Source organism: Crocuta crocuta, unplaced genomic scaffold (genome assembly GCF_008692635.1).
Source record: "Crocuta crocuta isolate KB4526 unplaced genomic scaffold, BGI_CrCroc_1.0 scaffold31, whole genome shotgun sequence".
NCBI lineage: Eukaryota > Metazoa > Chordata > Mammalia > Carnivora > Hyaenidae > Crocuta > Crocuta crocuta.
The window spans coordinates 1,063,127-1,085,975 of NW_027528362.1; the positions used below are offsets into that span (position 1 = coordinate 1,063,127).

The 22,849-nt window shown below is 38.5% G+C and overlaps 1 protein-coding gene across 1 annotated transcript in view; it reads left to right on the plus strand.

Annotated features, from left to right (window-relative positions):
* Window positions 1–22,849, plus strand: part of HS6ST3 (heparan sulfate 6-O-sulfotransferase 3) — a 638,376-nt gene that overhangs the window by 394,949 nt on the left and 220,578 nt on the right. The window contains exon 4 of the mRNA XM_077753959.1: window positions 2,844–2,870. Coding sequence (XP_077610085.1) covers window positions 2,844–2,870 — 27 coding nt within the window. The remainder of the gene's footprint in view (window positions 1–2,843; window positions 2,871–22,849) is intronic.

Genomic DNA, 22,849 nt, shown 5'->3' on the forward strand with positions numbered 1-22,849 from the left:
AGATTAAATATAAGGTACTGAATTCTAAACCTTATCCATACTAGTTCAGGGTTGGGGAGACCTGACATGACTCAATGACAGTTGATGTGAAAAAAGACCTTGAGGACTTCAGTAGATCGTGAACTTGCCCTTCTACAGCGTGGCCTGGTAACAAGAGGGCAAGTGGCTAGAACAAGGGAAGCTAGATATCCACAGACACCTGTGCTGGTAAGCTGAAATCTAGAATATTGTATCAAATTTGGTTGCTAACTCACTCATAGAGATATTTGCAAACCAGAGAGTATCCAGAGTAGATTGAATCCAGTGGAAGGGGATCTGAAAACTGGAATTTCACACAGAAAGAGAAGGCTTATAGTAGATATGATAAGCGTCTTTAAATAGTTAGATGGATAGCATATGGAAGAATGAGTAGATAGAACTGATGTCAGAGAAACAGCAATTTGAGAACAATCTAATAGTAGAACAAGCTCCATAATAAAATGGTGAGTGCTTTGTCACAGAAAGTGATCAGGAAGGAGCCTAAACACATCTGCAAAATATATATCACTCTTAGTTATCTTGCTTCCAGTTATTATGATGATATTCAAGACAACTCATTGTTAGTCTTTCTCTCGACCCACAATATGGAAAATCCAAAATATGAATATTTTCCGCTTTGAGTCCCTCTTCTACCCTCTTCTGCATGCATAAAGTTTGCATCAACCTCCGCAGTACCATCTTTGCTGGTGGATGTCTGATGGGACGTGGTAAGTGGTCCCCTGCTGGCCAAGGAGTCCTCCCAGGAGTGATTTGGGCACTCAGAGAAAATCTGGCTCATTATACTATTTAAAAATGAACCTTGTTAGAAATTCACATCTGTTGCTTTGAAATGAAGCTTGTGCTAGAAGAGATTTTTGGAAATTATAACAATAAAGAAACTACTTTCAAAATTGGTATTCTAGAGAGAATCGAACAGATCGTTGTTAATTAAAAAATGGAAAATGCACTCCTTGCCTGGTGAATATATAATAGAAATGTCTGAGAACGTCTCTGTATACCTCTAAGTCTTCCTGGCATTTTTAATGCAGCCTGTGTCAGCCATGAGAAAGTTGTGGTGGCTTCTATGCAAGACTGAAATTTGTTTTTCTTTTGAATCAATTCTTGCTCAGATTTCTGCTGCTTATTTGGATTGTGAGTTTGATAACTCAGCTTATTGTGCTCATGTTCTCCCACGTAAGAATGGAGCAATTATTTCAATTTACCTCATCAAACCATTGTGAGCAGACTTCTCAGCTGAACATAGTCAAGAGAAATTAAATGAAATCTTACAAATGATGCTGGCATATTTACTATTCTGCACTCCCTTTATAGCCAAAACTACTCTTTTGAAAAGCTTAGGAGATCGTTTACAGCTTATCTCAAATTATATTCAAACCCACATCAATAATCTTGGGAAGAAAGGAAGTTATATAACTCAATACCGTACTTCTGATGGAGATCAGACTGTTATTAAGAGCGGTCAGTGCGGTCTGTGTTGAACTTTTATTTCTCTCATAAACTTCACAACATAGGATTAAATCCTCATGAGGAGATAATATTTCCTATTTCTCTTTCAGGTGGTTCTTTGAAATGTTAATTAGTTTTAGAATTGGTTTATTACCTGTGTTCTTATTGCTCTTGTAAAGATATATGAGTTCGCTAGTTTTCATCTATATTCGTAAGAAATTTAAAAACAGAAAAAGTAGAAAATGCCAAGATCTACTTTAAGAACCACCTGATATGGAAAGAAATATCAAGAGCAGGCAGAGCATTAACTGGAACACAGAAAGTGGGAAAAGTTACCCACAAATATCTGCTGAACTCTACACATTGTGAAGATAAGATATGTGTGTGTTATTCTTGTATCTCCAGGACCTACTACAGTGCCTGGCACATTGTAGATAGTCAATAAATACTTGTTGAATTTGCTATAAGCTCTAAATTGCACGGTAAATTAGAAATGGAACAGCCTTATACAGTAGTCTCTGAATTTATTCTTCAAGTTATTTAATAGAGGGTATTTAAATTCCATGTTATAGCTTTGTCTAATAATCTTAAAATCCTTTAATGTAGTAAATCTCAACTAGACTATACATTAGCCTCATCTGGGTTTGAAAATCTCAGTGCTCCAGATTGCCCCCCAAACTGATTAAAACGACCCTCTGGCGGTGGAACCCAGGGATCAATACTTTCCAGCGCCCTCCAGGAAATTCTGGCATGCAGCTAAGTTTGAAAACCATTGTTAAGGAGTAAGGGGCATGTGCGCATGCGTGTGTGTGCGCCTGAGGGAATTTAAGCTCCACCTGGTGAATTTCACCTGATACCATTTCTCTACTGTGGCAAGGGCAGGGATTGGGGGTGTGTAGGGGAAAACTTGCACCACACTGCAGAAAACACATAAATATGAATGGAGAAAGAGTTGGTGCTATAAATCATTTCACTATTAATTATGCTGTGGCCTGTTTTTATGCTCACTCTTCTTTATAAATGAGATGAAATAGCTTTACAATGTGCCTAACATCGTTTTAAAATGCCACATAAATTCACTCCTGTTTTTATGGGGTTGAAAAATTTTAACACAAAAATAATTTGCCTAGCTTGAAGAATTTGCATAAAACCATCATAGGGGTGTGTTAAAAATTACTCTTCTTTCCTTTAATGTAAGAGCGCAAGACAGGATGGAGGATAGATTTCATTCTTATGGTGCCCCAGGTGAATCTCACATTTGCATATTAAAGATTCAATTTAAAATAAACTCCCAAGTCACAATGGGCACTTACCCTAGAATACATATTTCAGCATAGGCCTGGGATCACGTAAGGAAGACTCCTAGAGGGCAAGCAATGTCCACGGTCATCCCAGCCATGCCGCCCTTGTGTACTTCTGTTACAAATAATAGTGGAGGAGAATCTGATCTGGGTAGCCCACGTCTGTTGCCAGAGAGAAAACAGTAAACTACAGAAGCCAGAAGCTATGGTGATCTGGGTTTCACTTCTTAAAGTCTTGTGGCATCATTGTCCCTGGCAACAGCTGGGCTCTTTTTAAGGAAGTTAGGTGGAAACTTGCTGATAGCAACAGGCACCATGGGAACAGAGGGGAAGTAAAGAGATGCTGGGGAGAACTCCTCTCAGCAGGGTACAATAAATATTTTCCAGAAGAAATGAACCCTGGAGAGAACAGCTTTGGGGTACAGGGTTTGGGTAAATTTTAAGGTAAGCTCACGTATGGTTCAGGGAGCTATTAACATCAGGATGTTAATTTGGTACCAAAATCAGTTCACAACAAATCCACCAGCTGATTCTAGCATCTCTTTTCATCCTTTTTGGGTTTGCCCAGCCACTCACAGTAGTATTTCTATACTCCTTACAGGGCACTGGAGACAGAGTGCTACCTCAGTGGATATATCTCATTAGGGGAATATTAGAAATACTATACTAATGTGATGTTTATTACTTTCTTAGTATTTCTTTTGAAACTTAAACACAATAGAAGGGTTTTCCTTAAGATTACCCTTAGTGGTTCCCTTGTTGTCAGAAAAGTGAAAAACGGAAAGAGAGAATTCAACTTAAGCATTTTAATGAATTCTGTCCTTTATACAGTTCTAATGTTCTATCTGCTGCCTTGATTGGTTTTTGGCTCATCTTCTTTTGTCATCTGAGATGTTTGGGGTTTGTCCAGTGTATCTATGGCAGTGTGTTTACCTGCTGAAATGGGAAAGGCTCCAGTTTTAGGTCTTAGGGTTGGTTGGTTTGTAGTTTGTTTTTGGCTTAAAAGAATTAAGATATCAGGGGTGTTTTAAGGCCTGAGAATCCTTTTTTAATCCTAGAGATTTGCTTGAAAGATGAAGCTGTCACAGAGGCATCCAAGGAAGTCATAACAATTTCCTTCCACTGTGAAGCTTTATTTAGGAGAAATGCAGAAAAGTGCAAAAGATGCAAAATTGTAATGTATAGAGAAGGACAAATCCAATCTTGTTACATTTTGTTCCATGATTCTGTTTTGTTCGAAGTGTGCTTTTCTCCCCCTCCCACTGCTTTCCACCATGGCCAACTTACTGTTTAACTCAAAATAGTGTCAAGTTCTTTTGATTCAAAACTGGGTTCATGTAGAGGAGTTCACTGTTCTTCAGCATGTGAGTGGGCCCTGGGGCCTCCAGATTTCTCCTCCTCTAGAAGGTGATAGGCTATATTCAAGTACATCTTCCTCAGGAAGTATACTAATTATATCCCACCCCACTCAGAGACTTCCAGTGATGTGGAAACCTGTAGGAATCAACCTCATGGCTCCAGTGTTACCATCCCATCTTCTCTACATCCCCCTCTCTTCATGTAAGCTGACCTATCTACTGTCACCCAAAAAAAGTCTTCTACTTTCTCAATTTTTTATGTTTTCTCATGGTATTCTTCTTTTGTTATTACTTTCTGTATCAGTCAGGTTTTCCAGAGAAAATGATGCAGTAGGAGATCGATATCTATCTATCTATCTATCTATCTATCTATCTATCTATCTATCTATCTATCTAGACTTGCAAGGAATTGGCTTATATGATTATGGGGGCTGGCAAAGTCTACATAGCCAGTATCCCAGCTCAAGACCAAAACTGCAGTAGAACCAGGAAGAGCTGATATTCAGTCTGAGAGCTGTCAGACAGGAGAATTCTCTCTCTTAATTGGTGGAGGCTCATCATTATGTTTTGTTTAGATCTGCAGCTATTTGGATGAGACCCACCCGCACAAGGGAGGACTATCGGCTTTACTCTATCTACAGATTTAAAGGCTAACCTCATGTATCCAAAATGTACTTATGGTAACCACCCAGAATAATGTTTGACTAAATAAGTATCTGAGCACCCTTTGGCCCGATGATATTGACACATAAAATTAGCCATCACAGCTTTCCCTACAACATTTGAAGACGTTATTATTCCCTTCAATACACAGTTCTCCAACCTAAACATCCCAGACCTTAAGTTACTCCTCATACAGCTGTGTTCAGGGTACACTAGCACCTGATTGCACTTCTATGAATTGCACTGCACTTTGTTCCCCACCAGCCCTCATGCCCACAGTCCAGTCCTAAAGGAGGAAGGCCGTTTCTTCTCCATTTCTCTAAGAGTGACCAGATATCACTTGTTGTTTTGGTTGCACTCTCCTGAGGCACTTTGTGGAAATTATTTTTGGGTGTGCACACAAAATGAAGAGACTTTGCGGCCTCCACAAACCACTGTTTATTTGTTATTTGGCTGCTTGTGTTAATTTATTTGTATTTTTCAATACACAGTTGAGGTAGTTTATCAGATTGGGCAAAATGGTGGCCAAGGAATTCTTTTCTTTTTTCATTTCTTTCATTCTTTCTTTATTTTTAGAGGGAAGGTGGAGAGAGAAAGAGTGAGAGTCTGTGTGTGACCAGGGGAGGGCAGAGAAGAGGGGGTGGGGGAGAGAATCTCAAGTAGGTTCCACGCTGTCAGTGCAGAGCCCAATGTGGGGCTCAATCCCAGGACTGCAAGATCATGACCTGAGCTGAAATCAAGAGTCTGTTGATTAACCGACTGAGCCACCCAGATGCCCCCATGAGAAATTTTTGATGCTGGATTTTTCACAGTATAGAAGATTAGAATATTAAATCCTCACTGAGGCAAGGAACAGCTGTGGCTCTGATTTGATTCCAGGCTTATAGAGAAATTGTTAAGTGGTGTTTCTGGAAGTAATCAAAAATACAAGCATTTGAAAAGAAAATGCTTTATTAAACTTTATAAATGATATTGTAAAAGATCCCCTCTCCTTTGATGAAATAATATAAAAAAGTCAACGTTAGTCCAGTAATAATTTTTCACTCAGATTACTTGCAGAAGCATTGTTTTTGCCGAGGTAACAACAGTTGGTAAGGAAACTTGAGGAAAATCCTGATATGTCCACAGCAGTCTTCAAATTTCCTCACCAGCCGTACCAAAAGATTTGTGGGTTTAGAGCACGCCATGTTCTCTCATGCTTCTCTGCCTTGACACATGCTGTGCTGTCTGCCTGGAACATTCTCCCATGCCTGGCATGATAATAATTCATCCCAAAGGTGCTTCAGCCCCAGGATGACTTCTGTCAGAGGCTTTCACTGGCTTCTGTGGGCAGACTTAGGTATTCCATCCAGGCAGTGTGCATTGTGCTCTATTCCTTTGTTACCTCACGTATCACGTTGTGTGTTGATCTCGGTTTCCATGTCTTTCTACCACGTCAGCACCTTGGATAGCACCACACAGACACGCACACTTATTAATACTCCTGACACTGGGCATTCAGTGGTGAGCATCACAGCCTTGCCCCTTTCCTCACAGAGCTTCAAGTCTTCTGTGAGCTCAAGTCTTGGCATCTTTGTAAATACCACTGCTTCTGAAACCGTCAAATAAAAACCAACTCTGCACTAGACTCCTCAATGATGGGGACAATATTGTATGGGTTTTGTTTTGTTTTGTTTTTTGCATCCCCAGAACTTAGCATAATAATCAACACACACCACATATTCAATAATTATGTGTTGAGTGAATGAAAGAATGATTAATTTAAGTAATTTCATTGTTGACTTTCAATTTTATATGAGCAAGTAGCTTTTCAGAAAAACCTCATTTAAAGGTTTATGTTAATTTCTTTTCATAAATGCTGTTTTGAAGCTGATAATTTTAGGGGTAATGAAAATTCAAAAGTCAGGTCATCTCCCAGGAGAACAAGTTGGAATCATATGACACTTTTTACTAGCACAAGATATTTAGACAATTCTAATCATGGTTTCAGTAATTATAAAATTATTGATATCAACTGTCAGTTATATTTAGACTTCCAAGGTAGAATTTAACCTTTAACTCTGTCCAAATCTATCATGTAAACAAGCTAAATTAACTATCCTTTGAGATCAAAAACTAATATCGTACAAGGATTTACTCAGACTGTGCTAATTCTTTGAAGCTTCCTGGAAACCAAATTCAAATTCCAGACAATTAAATGTTAATAAATTTCTAGTGATCAGAGAGACAATACAAGGAAGATTAATATTCTTTCTCATGCTTAGAGATGGGCCCTCAAAGTGATAAAATAAAGTGTTACCTTTGAAAGTGACACCTTAAGTTAACAGTGCTTCGATATCCTTATTAGAGAGTGAGCAAGCAGGGTTTTTTTTTTGAGCATTGAATCGGTGCTAAGGTTGGTGAGCTCCCTGGATGGGTCATGGTAGGCATAAAAATGTATTCATTCACCCAACAAATTTTTATTGAGAAACAGCCATGTGTCAGACATTATTCTCGATGCTGGGATTATGGTCCTGTTTATGACTTTGTTTAAAGAAAGCAGAAATCTTGTCCTGGGGAGTTAACTGCTGGGATGTAAGGAGATGCAAATACATAGGAAAATAAATACAAAATAATCACAAAATGAAGACCTAATAACTTGCACATAGTCAAGACAGCATTTTGTTTCACAGTTCCTATTTTGACATTCCTTTGGGAAGGGATTTAGCTGGAGCCTTGAGTTGGGGATCCACCTGTAGATGTTTTCTTGGCATGAGCTGTTGGCCTGGACCACACCGCACCATTTCTCTGCCATTCTGCTCACACATCTCCACCCCCTGGATCATACTTTCTCACTTTAAAAAATAAAGCTAATGTAGGAAATACCTGACTTCAGCTCTCTGCCAGCTCTGTATTGACCTTGTATGTTCAGCTCTGTAATTTTAAGACTTCATAAATATAAAAAAATACTTACTTTTTATCTTCAGCTTGGCTTTAATTTCTCTTCACTGTGAGAAACTGTAAACCTGCCAACTTTAAAGTTAGTTGATCTATTTATTCTGAGCTATAGGAATACAGAACGAATCAGTTGTTATTTTTTTTTTTTTAAGTTAGAGCAATCTTAACTGATAGGCTATGGAAAAAGTTTATTGCATGCATTAAAAATGAAATTTGGTTTATTTCAATGGTTTGTAGCAATTCAAAGTGCATGTATTTATTGCTTACAGTCGAGAGGCTTATGATATTTTCAGTGTCTTTGCTTTTAAAAATATTTGACTTTTCTGAAGTATGTTCCTTTGTATTTTTTTTTTGGCCAGAACCTTACAGGGCCACCTGAGGTCAGATGCAGCTAGAGACAGCTTATCCTGACTGTTCCGAAGGTGGCATGGTGTTTGTACTTTGTGTCTCTGGATTTTCCATAGCTGGCCTTTTACCAGCTTGTCACATCTGTGGTCAATACCAGGTCCACTAGAACAGGAAAGGTCAGAGGGCAAGGGTCCAGGGCTCTAATCCAGACCTTCCCATCTGGGCACTATGGGCACTGTGCACATAACATCCAGCTGCTCGCTCTTGGAGCAAATGTAGCAGGGCTGCCAAAGTAGATATCCGGGCCAGCAAGAGCCAACACAGGAGAGACTTCGTGGTAAGGACAAAGAGGGGCATCTGGACAAGTGGCTGGAGCATGGCAGTGGATTTTCAGGAGTCAGGCACTCCGTATCAAGAGCTACTTCAGCAGGTAGAGGGCACCTGGCTGAGGTTCAAGTGTAGGAGTTTACACTGGAGGAGATGTAAAGATGGCACTGAGAAATACAAACTAGAATCATCCGAAACTCAGGGGACTGGAGACAGGGAAGATTAGTAAGCCATAGCCATAGCACAATGCAAAAAAATACAGCTACCAGGCTGGAAAATCAGATTGAAGAAGAGTTAAGCCCAGTTATAATGACTGAAATAAAGATTCTGAGCAGACCTTGGAGCAGGCACCCTTGATGTCTAACAGGAATTTGAGTTGTCCAGCTGCGGGGACAGGAGTGAGGTAGGTGCTGAGAAAGGGTAAGCCTAACATTAGGGATTGGTGAGTCCTCCCTGAGGTATGGACATTGGGGCCACTAGAGATATTGGACTTCACGAAACTCAATGTATATTTGAAGGGGGTCATGTAACTCCCACATGTACAATTTATTTATCTTATCCCCTGTCAGGTCTACATTAGGATCCCTTGACTCCTTGATTTTATAGCACTTCTTCTTTCTTCCTAGGAACTCAAGTGTCCATTGTTTCAATATCCAGCATGTGCTTACTGAGCACCTACTATGCAAAGGCCATGTGCTGGATACTATGAGGGTCACAGTGATCAATAAGGCATGATTTCCACCTCCAGATGCTGTCCCTATGCTGCAGAGGTATGACAAGCATATAAATGAGGGAAAATGAAGGTGCTGTGTCATAGATGCAGTCTGAGTGGTCTAGAATGTCAGAGTCAGTAGTCAGGGGCAGAAAAGAGCTTCCCAGGAATGATCCCAGTAAATGTAGATGAAGGGACTAAGACTGATGAAAGAGAAAGTGTACAGATACGAAAGCATTCTTTAAGCATGTTAGTATTTAGGACGACAAGGAGACAAAAGGTTATAATGGAAAGACAGCCTCATACAGACATGCCTACATTTAGTAGAGTCTTACGTGTCAGATTAATTCCACTAAATTACATTGAAGCTTTGTGTGGATGTCCAAGAGTCTTATTGCATATATTATGCATAAGATTAATGCAGTCAAAGAGGTGCTTCATTTTATCCAGACTGAATTAAATGGAGACTCAAAGAAGAAGGCCATGTCAGGAAGCGTATGCATTTGTGACACCATCATGAAGTGCCTGCGATGGTAAGTATTTGGTGATGGAGAGAGAAGAATGAAAGACAGCTGTGGATTTGAATTTGATTGACTCAGAGAATACTGGCACAAATTGCATTAGGGAAATTAGACAAAGGAATTGGCTGTGCATGCGTGTGCGCACTAGGCTAGGTAATGAATGCCGACAACAGTAATACAAATTGGTTGATTAGGCAGCTGGCTGGAAATAGATGTGAACATGACCAGGTAATTAGAATGTGGTACCATAGCTTTGGAGATATGTTAGAGGTTAAAACAGGAGAGAGGTCAGAACCTTGGGGTTCATCCTCATTTAAGGAACAGAAGAAAAACGAGGAACAAAAGAAACAGAGAAAGAACCATTCAGAATAGATGAGAACCAGTAAGTGTAAGTGTTACCAAGCTAGGAGATGACAGTTTCATGGAGAAGGTGTCATAGCTTACTCTCGCTAAAATATATGTATTTATGGCTTAAACATGTTTGGGTAAATTAACTACAGTGGGATATAGATAGAACAGTAAGAGTCAACAGTTAAGATGAATAAGAGCATCATAGCCAAGCAAGTACATATATCCATTAATATCCATTTTCAGAATGTGAACAGGTAAAAAAAAAAATAGCTGATAGAAATACCCTGTCTTTGCTATAACCAAGCCAGTTGTCACTGCTGAAGTAACATTTTATTTGGGTTCTCTGGTGAAGAGTCTGGGCACCATCTCTTATATCTGGGCCTCGGGTCAAGGAAGGAGTCTGAGAGATGGTAGCAAAGCCCACCTCATCAGCTTCTGGGTATAGGAAATCCGTCTCTTTCATCAGCAGCTCTTGCCCTTCTCCAGGGCATAACCCAGTATCACCTTCCCAACCTCCCTGAGGCACTTCCCATCATGAGCTAGGGAAAGGCACTATGGGATTCCATGGAGTGTGGTGGTTGAGAAATTTTACAATCTGCAAAATAAAGGGAGAGGCAGTGTGGATATTTGTACATAAAGAGGATTAGACCTAATTCTGCTTCTGCTCCTTTTCTTCTTTTTTGAGTACCAGTGGAACAGGGCAGGTGGTCAGCCGGTCAAAAGTTTACAAGGGCAGACTTTTCAGAAAACATATGCCTTAGGTTCAAGTCAAATATGATCTTTTAAAAGAAAATAATGAAATAAGGTAGAGATTTATAATGAGAGTATAACTGTAGGCTTAGTGCAGAGTTCACTAGACCTAATGGAAACTCTACAGGGCACTGTATTCTGTGTCGTCAGAGCTTGTGTACTGGTGATCTTCGTGTTAGCAAACATGGCTTCCCTTATGTATGAATTACTTGGGTACATATGTAAATACCACTTCTATATTTAGATTCTCATGTTAGGTTCTGCCTGGAGCTCCATGAACAATTTGTTATTAGAATATTTATGATCTGTAATTTGTAGACATGTCAAAATACACCAAAAGGAATTAATAAAGTCATTTTAAACAGATGGTTCTTTATTAAAAAAAAAAAATCCTGAATGGAATATGGTGCACTGAACTGGGGCGAGATGTGGAAGACAATACATTCTTGTCTGAAAATCTTCACAGATGTCAATGACAATAAATGTCAGACAGAGATAATAAATTCTAGATTTTTTAGTGGGAAAATTGCTTCAAACAATCTATTTTCCCAGGATCTCAGCCTCCTGAAGTTAGCACCATAGATTGTTATGTCTTGGTCACCTGTGTATATGAATTAAGGAGAAATGGAACATTTCAGAAGGGTTTAAAGGGGAAGTTGGCTCTATACTTTTGCCATTTGAATCTAAACCATTCTTAGTATAATGAAAATGAATTTTTGATCAACCCACTACTGATTATTTGCTTTCCTAGGCTATTCTTACATTTGAAAAGAGGTACACCTAGACTTTCCCTAGAAGGACGGTAGGAGGGGTCCTGTTGCTCATAAAATAATAGGACTGCCTTAGGATTTCATGCCCCTAGATTTATTATTATTATTATTATTATTTTAATCTTTATTTATTTTTGAGAGACAGAGTGCAAGCAGGGGAGGGGCAGAGAGAGAGGGAGACACAGATTCTGAAGTGGGTTCCAGGTTCTGAGCTGTCAGCACAGAGCCCTATATGGGGCTCGAACTCATGAAAGCAAGTTCATGACCTGAGCTGAAGGTGGACGCTTAACCAATTGAGCCACCCAGGTGCCTCATTCCCCTAGATTTAAATGCTTAAAAAAACCTGGACTTGGGTAAAGAGACTTTGCATTTATTGCTAGGTTTTGTACTAACCAAGTGTGTAGCTAGGTAGTTTTTCTTGCATCCCTTTCCTTAGCTTTAGAATAAAGTTCCTTTCCAGAATAGGCAGTAGATATACACATATACATATATGTGCATACATATATTTAGGTTTAGGGTTTATTATATTTAGGTTTTGCCTTCATTCTAATAAATCCATTCCTATAAATTGATATCTAAATGGGCATCTTTCGTTTTCCGTAATTACCCTCAGAGTTGGCCAGAGCTCATTATCCCTAAATTTGTGAATTGGAATGGCTCCTTGACCATTAAAAACAAAATCCTGCTTTGGTGTACCTTGGGGCTAATTGAGAAAAGTATTTGCTTTGAAGATACAAGTCTATTTTAATCCTGGTCAATTAGGCTTGATTTGACTAGGCAATACAGGTAAAGTAGTTTTAATACTGATTCTGATACCAACCTTTATGTGTATTCCAAATCCTCCACTTCTACGGGAAGAGTGAATGGTGGTAACTACATCCCAGGCACAGGTTAGTCGTTACTCATAAAAATGACAGACAAGCAGTTTTCCAATGCTAAAAGTGACATTAATGGTATATAATAATGGCTCAGGATATTTTGGCTGCGTGCATTTTTATCGGCAGCAGCAGCTACAGCAGTGCCATTGTTGGGTATGCTGAAACGAGATAGCCTTATATCTGATGTCACATCCAATTTCTTAAACTACTTAATCCAGGTGATTTATAGGTCATCTTTAAAGTTGAGATGCATTCACCAACAGTGAGGGTCTAGAAACAATCTGTCTAGCTGTTCATAGGTAATATTTGCTACGAAAGTCCAGATTCAACAAATGTTTATATAATACCAGATCATTTTCACGGGTGTAATCTCATTGTGCCCCTACATCTACCCCAGGAGATAGATCCTGTTGTACTGAGTTTTATAGATGGAGATGTTCTCGGGGGTAGGGGGGTGGAGGGGGTGAAAGGTCACATGAGCAGCAGGGGCGCAGCCCGTTCTGAACAGGTTGTCGCTGCAGAGCTGGTGCGGAAGGGCTTCAGCTGGGAGGCTCTGTGTGGTGAAGGCAAGTGGTAAGATGCCAAGGCAGCCACTGATGGATAAGCTGAAGGGGTGTTGCTCAGGAGTGACGAGGGCAGGGAAGAGCTTAAGGAAAACCCCCAGTGATGTCACATGTAAGTGGAAGCCCAGAAAACTCTGCCGCCAGCCCTCCTGGACCGCTCTGAACATTCAGCGACAGGGCTAGCATCCCAATGTGCGGAAAAAGTTACTGGGGAAAGTTAGTGTCTTCTAGCTACAATCATGCACCATGAAAAGAGCGGCATCCGCTCTTGGGTTCTCAGTGTTTGCCTTCAAGACACATGTCCTCTTGGGGACTGATTATGTTCAGTGCCCACCCTAACACTCACCTGCCTTTGCCGTTCAGGCCAGGAGAACAGTAGCATGGAATCAGACCACAGACAGCAGAGTCACACAGCCAGGCTCTGAATCTCAGCTCTGTCACCTACTGGCTATGTGACCTTGGGGAAGATAGGTAACCTTTCCATCCCTCAATTTGCTCTTCTGTAAAATGGGCACAGTAACAACAAGAGCTGCCTGATAGGGTTGGTGGGAGAATTACTAAGTACATAAATGTTCTATCTGCTTTGGGCCATTCAGGCATCATCCGCAGGCTCATACTTATCTGTGCGTAGGTATCGTTAGGCTTCTTGAAATTCCTTTTTGATGTCCCTAGCCTTTATCTTTCTCTCCTTTCCTCTCTCTTTCCCATGCTCTTCTGTTTCCCATTTTATAGATGAGCATGCCGTCAAGTCCACCCTCCACTGACTTTACCTTCAACAGTTCCATCTTTGAAAAGAAAGGTTTCAATTCCAAGTTTAATTACATGTAGGTTCTCATAATGCTCAAGTTGAAATGTGCATTAAATAGGTCACTTTGAGAACTCACTATGTGCCAAGTTCTGTGAGAGGTCCTCTGATGCACTATTGCCTTGGTTTCTTGATCGGCAGGTATGTTATTTTTTTTGATATTAAGAAGAGAAAGTTACGTTTCAGAGAGATTTACTAACTTGCCCTACGTCTCACAGCAGGCAGATAACAGTTATCACTGCCTGCTGCCTGCTGTGCATAAGAGGTTCATTTGTCACAAACCATTTACGGATTCATTTACAAAGCATGTAATAATGTTCTGGAGAATTCGGGCAGGATGGCAAGTGCCAGGTAGGGGGAAAGTTTTCACGTAAAAAAGATAACATAGTACCGAAAGCCCAGGGCCAGTTCGAAGCTCTGGCTGGGAATCCTTTTTTAGTGATTTGTGCTTTCTGTCATCTCAGGCAAGTTGTGTAATCTGTTGGTCCTCATTTTCTTTATCTGAAAAACGGGCATCATAATGTTGTTGAGGTGAGAATTTAAAAATGGAAACAGACATTAAAATCACCTGTAGATTTTATGCCACAACATAAATGTAAGTTTTATTAATCTTATATTTGTTTTTCAGACCAGTAGAGTTCCATCTATAATCTTAGATGTGGATTGGGGAATATTAATCAACTATCAGGCAAGCCTCATTTGGAGGGAGCGTCTGATATAATTTTGGCCAGGAAAAGATGAATAATGGTGGGCTTGTGCTTTTTAAAAATTTTGTTCTGACATATGAAGACAGCTCTGTTAGCATCAAACAGAATTTTGGGGTCATTTTGACCAATTTCTAAGTAAGTATATATATATATATACTCAATTAAATTTTATTGGTCAATAAAGCTATGTGTCATTCCACTCCTCTATTTCCCAGCCTATTTATTGCACTGATAACTAACTGGGTTTTGAAGATTTCCATCCTAATGAAACTAGACCACAGGAAGACATGTGTAGATTATATCTTTGGTTCATTTAATGGGTCAGGGAAGGGGGGTGCAGCTGTCTCTTTAATCAGCAGACCTCAGACTTGTTTCCATGAGAATAACCCAGGTGCTGATCACCTTAATGACAACACTATTTTAAAAAGCATTTTAAACACATTATACCGTAGATTATTCTATTTTTTTCCCCTAATGGAGCTGTCCTTGAAGGACCATTATGCCATTCCTTTCAGATGTTTAATAAAGCACGAGATTATAATGATCATGCTTGAGAATAGGTTCTGTGCAGCTGGGAATTGCAATATAGCAATCTTCTATTAAATCATTGAGATGCTAAAATGTATCTTTAGAGGGGTGGTGATGGAGTTTTATTAAATTGGTCTAATCAGTATTCCCTATGATCATTCATACAATTTTATTTTTAATTATTATCATCCTAATCAAAAGCATGTATTCAAAATTCCTTTGTGCATATTTCTGAGTTGAGATCTATGAGGGTTTTAGCCAGGCCCTCCACAGGCTTATAGTTGGAGATAACCTTGAAGCTCATCCAGCCTCTTAAATGAAGGACAGACACATTATTTATTATAGAAGGTATTGGTGTAGGGATTTGAGTGGGGGTTTCTGAATGTGCTGGTTTGAGTTCAAAGACATACACTTAACCTACTAGTGGCCACACATTGGACATATTACCTAATCACCTCTGAGAACAATATTACCTTGTGAGCAATAAGGTGACTTGTGTTACATAAATCCCTAGCACCAAGGTCATTAGGATAACTCTTTAAAAATAAGATAGTGGACATCAGAGATAATATTTAACTAGCAAATGTAGGCTTATTTCCCACACAGTTTCTGAAATGGTTGTTATTACATCATCCTTGACGATTCAGATTTTTAAAATATAGATTCAAAGGTCTGCCAAGCAAGTTGAATCTCACTTTTGGGATCACAGTAACAGCAGTATCAAAAACAAAATCTTGGCCTTGCTGTTGAGTTTCGGTAAAATAATCAACTGTGTTTTGCTGTGTCCCTGTACCAGGCAGGGAAAGTGTGTGACTGGAATTAACATCTTGCATCCAGAAGTGAGGAGACAGACGGCCTCTGTGCAGCAGGCGGAGGTGGGGCAGAAGACATCAGGCACCTTGGAACTCAGCAAGTGGCAAGAGACGCCTTGTTTGTGGCTCACCAAAGGCAAGGGAAGCAGAGAGAGAAAGCAGCCAACACTGAGATCGGGGACACAGATAGAAGCTCTCAGGTTTCTGAGATCTGGTTAAAGAAAGAGAAAGCAGAGGTGCTTGCTCGAAGCTGGGCTAGACTGAACAGGGGATCCATCTAGAAGAAACAGCAAGAGAGCCTCAGGATGAAAATCTAGTTAGCAATTCCACCAGGAAAATATTTTCTTTAGATCTCTTTTTAATTTTTCTAATAAATCACACTCGTGGTCATCTTTAATATAGACATTTTAATAAAAAGGCTCTCATGATGTAGGTCTGGCAGTGGCTTAGGCAAGGCTGGGTTTCTTTCTATCACATTGTCTCAGACCCATTCCTGATTAAATGGGGGAACCTATCACATTTATGCAGATTTCAAAGGAATGGAAAAAAAACCTTAAAAGGAAATCAAGCCCTAGGTGTCTTCAATGGTGACAGAGCAACAGCATTTGTTTTGCTTTGAAAGTTATTATTTTTTTTGATCTTTGCTCCTTTAGAAAGAACACCCATTAGTCTTAAAAATTTTTTTTATAGAAAGCTGCACCGATTTCAGATATTTACTTTTATGCCTGAAGAAGTCTCGTAGCAGTAGGGAGAATACACTTCAAGCTACATTTGAGAGTAAGAATCTGAAGTATATAAGAAAGGGAAGGGAAGGTTGATCACAGTCCATAGGTCTTACTGGCAGAAACTCTGGTGGGTGTACAGGTATGGGGCCTATGGCAGTTCCAGAGGAAGAGTCACTCTATATAGAGCTACTCAAAGGTTTGAAAGTGTGCCCTGCTCTTTAGTGTGGCATTGTAGCATGATAATGAGACTCCGTTTACTGATGGGGATCTGACAGACAGGTAGCATGAAAGGAGGGATTCGAAGGAACTTAATGGTGCACCTATTAAGTATAATGCATTGTGCTGCCTGTATTACCCAGATTGTATCTCTCTCTTCCTCTTCATGGAGTCCCTATGAAGTACGTATTATTATACCCTCTTCTCCCATAAGGTTGAGTGATTTGCCAATCACCGTGTTTTGGGGAAGCGTGCCTGAGGCCAACATTCAGCACCTTCCTTTATGATAAGCCACCTTCTGGGCTGATGGGCTTCTGGAAGAGAATTGAGCCCAAGGAGCTTCTCATGCATACCTTTCCACCCAATCCCCACTCACTGCTTTGACCCCAAGCCTGAGGTCTGTGCTCTATCAGTATGGTCAGCCTGTGTGCAAACAGCATCCTGACTTTTCTCCTGCCTCTGTTTGTTGCCCTGCAGATAACATAGAACATAATACATTTGGCCGCAGCCTCCTCAGATATAAATGATAATGATATGTATCTAGTTTAAGAGGTTACTCATTTTTCACCGCCCAAAAATAGGAAAAAGAAACTGCTTTGTTGTCCCTTGCGATTGAAAATGACCTACCAAGTTCAGCAAGTGGTATGAACTGCATTTTGAAAGTTTCTGTAGAGCATGAGTAATTGAGCAATTTAGCACAGTACTTCTGGCTGATGCATTTTGTAGAACTTTTCTTCCACCTATGCAGGAACTCTTTGTTTGGGAAAAACTCAGACGGCATGCAGCTTCTGTGTTTTTAAGTGAAGACAGTACATACTTGCTATTCTTTCGTCTTGTAAAATTACTTGAGACTATTTTTTGTCCCCTTTGTGGTGAATGGCTATAATCTGTCTTGGAAAGTACTTTTAAAATACCAAAGATGAAGTTCTGTTTCCTTCACAGATCACTGGATGCTTTGCCATAGCACCTTGCATAATGAATGTCTCATTGGCATACCGCTTAAGCACCATTTAGTCACACAACCAAAAGAAATTCCCTATTTGACTAGGAGTGACTCTTTAAAGCCATAGCAAGAAGCACAGGAAAATAAAAGAAGGAGAAAGCACAAAGTCCTGAGAATTAATGTGGGGATGTTTTCTCCAAGAAATGATCTGGGCAAATCTAGACTAAAGAGCTCTTCATTAAATTTCCAGAAATGATAGACTATCTCATTAAACTGAATCTTCCCTCATCCCCATCCCTAGTTTTAAAACAAGCAAGGTACTCCTTATTACCCATATAAGTACTCAATTGACTTCTGGGATGGTGCTCCAACATATCAAGAATAAAACAAACAAAAATTCCAAATTCTTTAAAGAGCTCATAGTAACAAAATTCATACTAAATCCATGTAAATTACTCATTTCCCATGTGCATTTGCAGAATAGTTGCATTATCTCCACCTGTCTCTTTGGTGAGAGAGGAAATCAGAAGTTCTGTGGTGCTTGGTATGTTAGAGGGACAAGGTTAGAGGCCATGGTGACATTCCAACTGTGGCTATATGCAGACCAGCATGTATGACAGAGCAGAAGTCCATATGTATGACAGACCCACTTCATATAGGAAGAGGATCTTAATTACGGAGCACTTAAGACTTCTAGCTGACATAGTGAGTCAACCACATACATTTATCTTCTTTCTCCTTCCCAAACTCTTATACAATGAAAATAAAGGGAAGCAGAAATTGTGGTGCCTCCAGCTTGATTCTTCTTTGTCAAGATTTCTTTGTCTAGGTCTTTTGTGGGGTTGTATAAACTTTTGAGTTATTTTTTCAGTGTCTACGGGAAATGCCATTGGGATTTTGATTGCGATTTTATTGGATCCATAGATTGCTTTGGGTAGTATGAACATTTTAACAATATTAATTCTTCCAATCCATGGACATGAGATATCTTTCCATTTATTTGTGTCTTCTTCAGTTACTTTCAGCAGTGTCATATAGTATTTAGTGTATAGATCTTTCATTTCCTCAGTTAAATTTATTACTAAGTATTTAATCTTTTTGTTGCTATTTTTAAATGGGATGTTTTCTTAATTTCTTTTTCAGGTAGTTCATTGTTAGTGTATATAAACTCAACTCAACTAATTTTTGTATATTGATTTTGTGTCCTGCACCTTTACTGAATTTATTAGCTCTAATAGTTTGTTGGTAGAATCTTTAGGGTTTTCCACGTATAAGATTAAGCATGTCAATTTAACTTCTTCCTTTCTGATTTGGATAGCTTTTATTTATTATATAGCTATAGTAATCAAAACAGTATGGTACTAGTGTAAAATCAGACATACAGACCAATGGAACAGCATAGAAGCCCCAGCAATAAACCCACACATATATGGTCAACTAATCTTTATCAGTGGTGCTAATATATACAATAGTTTCTTCAAAATGAGGAAACTGGATAGACTCATGCAAACAAAAAAGAAATTTAGACTCATACCATACATAAAAACTAACTCAGAATTAAGTAAAGATGTAAATTAAGATCTGAATCATAAAACTACCAGAAGAAAACAGGGACAAAAACTCCTTGACATTAGCAATGATTTTTTTTTATATGACAACAAAAGCACAGCCACAAAAGCAAACATAGACAAGCGGGACCACATCAAACTAGAAAGTTTCTGCACAGGAAAGGAAACCATCATCAGAGTGAAAGGACAACATACAGAATAGGAGAAAGTATTTACAAACTGTATATCTGATAGGGGCTTAATATCCAAAATATGTAAGGAACTCCTACAAAGCAAAAAACAAACAAACAAACAAACAAAAACAAAACAAAGGCAAAAACCGCCTAAAAACAAAGCAACCTGATGAAAGAATGGGAAAAGGAGTTTCACAGAAATTTTTCCAAAAGAGGACACACAAATGGTCAACTGATAAATGAAAAGATGCTCAACAGGAGGAATTATCAGTGAAATTCAAGTCAAAACACAATGAGATACCACCTTATACTTGTTAGGGTGGCTATTATCAAAAAGATAAGAGATTTTAAAAAGATAAGAGATAACAATTTGGGTCAGGATGTAGAGTTTCCTTCTGAGGTCCTCTGTGTACTGTTGTTGGGAATATAAATTGGCACAGCCATTTTGAAAAACAGTATGGAGGCTTCTCAAAAATTAAAATTTACACTTCCATATGATTCAACAATACTTCTGGGTGTATATCCAAAGGAGATGAAATCAGTATCTTGAAGAGGTCTCTGCACTTCTATGTGAGGCATTGGATGTGTGAATTAACTTGATTGTGCTAATCATTTCACAATATAGAGGCATTTTAAATCATCACATTGTAGCCCTTTAAAAATCACATTGAACTACCTAACATATAAGCAGTTTTTATCTTTCTACCTTACCTCAATAAAACTGGAAAAAGAAAATGAGAGCAAAGGAGTAAAAAAGGCATCAACACACAAGAAGCAACATATATGTGAAAAATATAAAGTCACGTGAAATAGAAAATATCCTAATAGGAAAATGAGCAAACAGAACAGATGGGCATTTTTTAGTAGAAGAAAGGCATTTTATGGCTAATGAACAAACAAGCAAGTGTTCAACTTTAATCTGGGAAGCACAAACAAATTAAGAAATAAGGTGCCATTTCTCACACACTGGAATGGTAAAAATTAAGATGTCTTATCATATTATACATTTGTGGAGAATTCAGTAAAACAAAAACTCTCCTATACAGCTGGTGGGGTTTAGGACAGCCATTTTGGGGGTAATTGGCAGCAGTTGTGAAATGAAAATGTGTATATTCTATGACCCAGAGGGAGTTCTACTACTTGGTCTCCAGCACAGAGAAATGGTCACTAATATGTTCCGGAAGGCATGTATGTGAGTGTTACTACAACATTGTTGGAAATAAGAAATAAAGGTCTATTTACATATTATGTGCTATAGTCATAATACAGTGTTTTTTGTTTTTGTTTTTGTTTTTAACATATCAAAGAGCTATTTGACTCTGGGAATATTTACATTCAAGTGCCTGGATATTATGATTATGATTTTATCACATACTTCATTTTTTATTTTTATTTATTTAAAGTTTATTTATTTATTTAATTATTCAATTATTTATTCAATTGTTTGTTTGTTTAGAGTATGTGCAGGGAAGGAGCAGAGAGAGGGAGAGAGAATCTCAAGCAGGTTCCACACAGTGCAGATCCTGATGCTGGGCGCGAATTCACGAATCCATGAGATCATGACCCAAGTGAAATCAAGAGTCAGTCACTTAACTGAATGAGCTACATACTCCATTTTTAGACTCTAATGTATTACTTATCATCTCCAAATCAGGTCCTATCTGAGAAGAGTGAGTTTGGGAATGAATTGTACATTCCATCTGTGATATATGACATATTTTAACCTATAGCAACTATGATTATATTTTAGATTATATTATGTTTATCTTGCTGAAAATTTGATTCTGGATATCTCAGGTAACCCTTGGTTTCTATCCACTATAATCTGAAATGCATTCTGCATTGCCAAGCTTTAGTCACTTCAAGGACAAGGTCACTGTAGCCTATGATAATGAAATCATTAAAAAAATCATTCTTAAGTATGAAATTTAAAAGTATAGTATGTCTACTATTCGACAAGTAATAACGAGACACTATATAACTGTACCTGGAGATACAGCTAGGGCTGGGTTAACCTCATGGGGAGTGTTTCTGTCCTGTTTTAAGGCTCTGAAATAGATATACTTGATTTTCTGCATCAGTCATGATTCCACAATGAAAGAGCAAATGGACTTTCCTTAATATTTTTCATTGTATGACTAACAGTTCCTAGCACAATATTGGACTTCTAGGATTCAATAGTTACCTGCCAAATTACCTTAATAATGTGACAGAAAGGAGAAGGTACTTAGCTGAGTTGTTGACTATTTGCTTAGAGGAGAATGATGACATCATCTTAGGATATTGGAAGTTATGTGTCCAGTCTTTATATTCTCTATTGTGCCACTGTACCAAGACAGCTTTACTTACTTACAAATCTGAAGAACAGACAGACAGAAGCAGGGTAGGGGCGAGAAATGGAAAGAACCTGGGTCTTTGATAATACCTTCACCTGAACCCATCTCCACCCTGCATATTCTGTTATATGAAATAATACATGCATAAGGTTAGACTTTCTATTAGTTGAGGCTAGAAACACCAAAATGGATAAAATTTTTAAATAAACTGACTTTGCACTAACCAAAAATGCTTTAAAAATGGCATATGTTTTTATCAGACCACCACCATTTCCCTCTGAATCAGGAATAAGAGCAGGAAAAACAAATCAAATAAGCTTTAGAAATAGAGATGATTGAATATTGAAAGGAAATAAAGATGAACTATTCTAGTCCTTCATTTAAGTTGAGAACTTTTAGCCCAGAGAAATATAGACCTTGGTCATGGTCATTCAACATAAGATCTCAGGACTGGATCAGCCATTTCATATTATGACTATAATGGTGTTAGTGCCAAGGGGGGATATGTAATGAGAGAGGATGCTCAGGTATTAACCTAGTAGCTATAATTTCTGGGTGGTCATCAATGCCTCCCCACCTAAAACTTCACAGGATCCTTTTTCAAATGTATCATTAACTTGAAGGGATTGTATAAAATTGAGGCATTATTATTTTATGTTTCATTTTATAGGAATATGCAGTGTCAACATTTCCAGTGTTGTTTATAAATAATTAATAATTATAGGCGCTTTAGGGAGTTGAGAATATTTTTTAAGTAATAAATATGCCTCTGCTTTTGGTTTATGTCCTTTCTGATTAATGCATAGCCTGTAACACGTTCATTTCATCCTGTTTTAATTGTGAATGTTTTAGCCTTAATTTTAGCTTTCGGTTTTTACATAGCACAATTTCTTTACTCATACTGCTTCTTCTTTGCCTTGTTAATGTTTAATGTCATTTGTATTTTTACACCTCTGAATATTAACCCACAGAAGGGTTTTTCAGTGGTATAAATTATAGCTTCTATCAAAAGTGCTGGTGGAATGAATATCCCAGATTAATGTAAGGTTGAAATCCAGTGTACAGCACATTA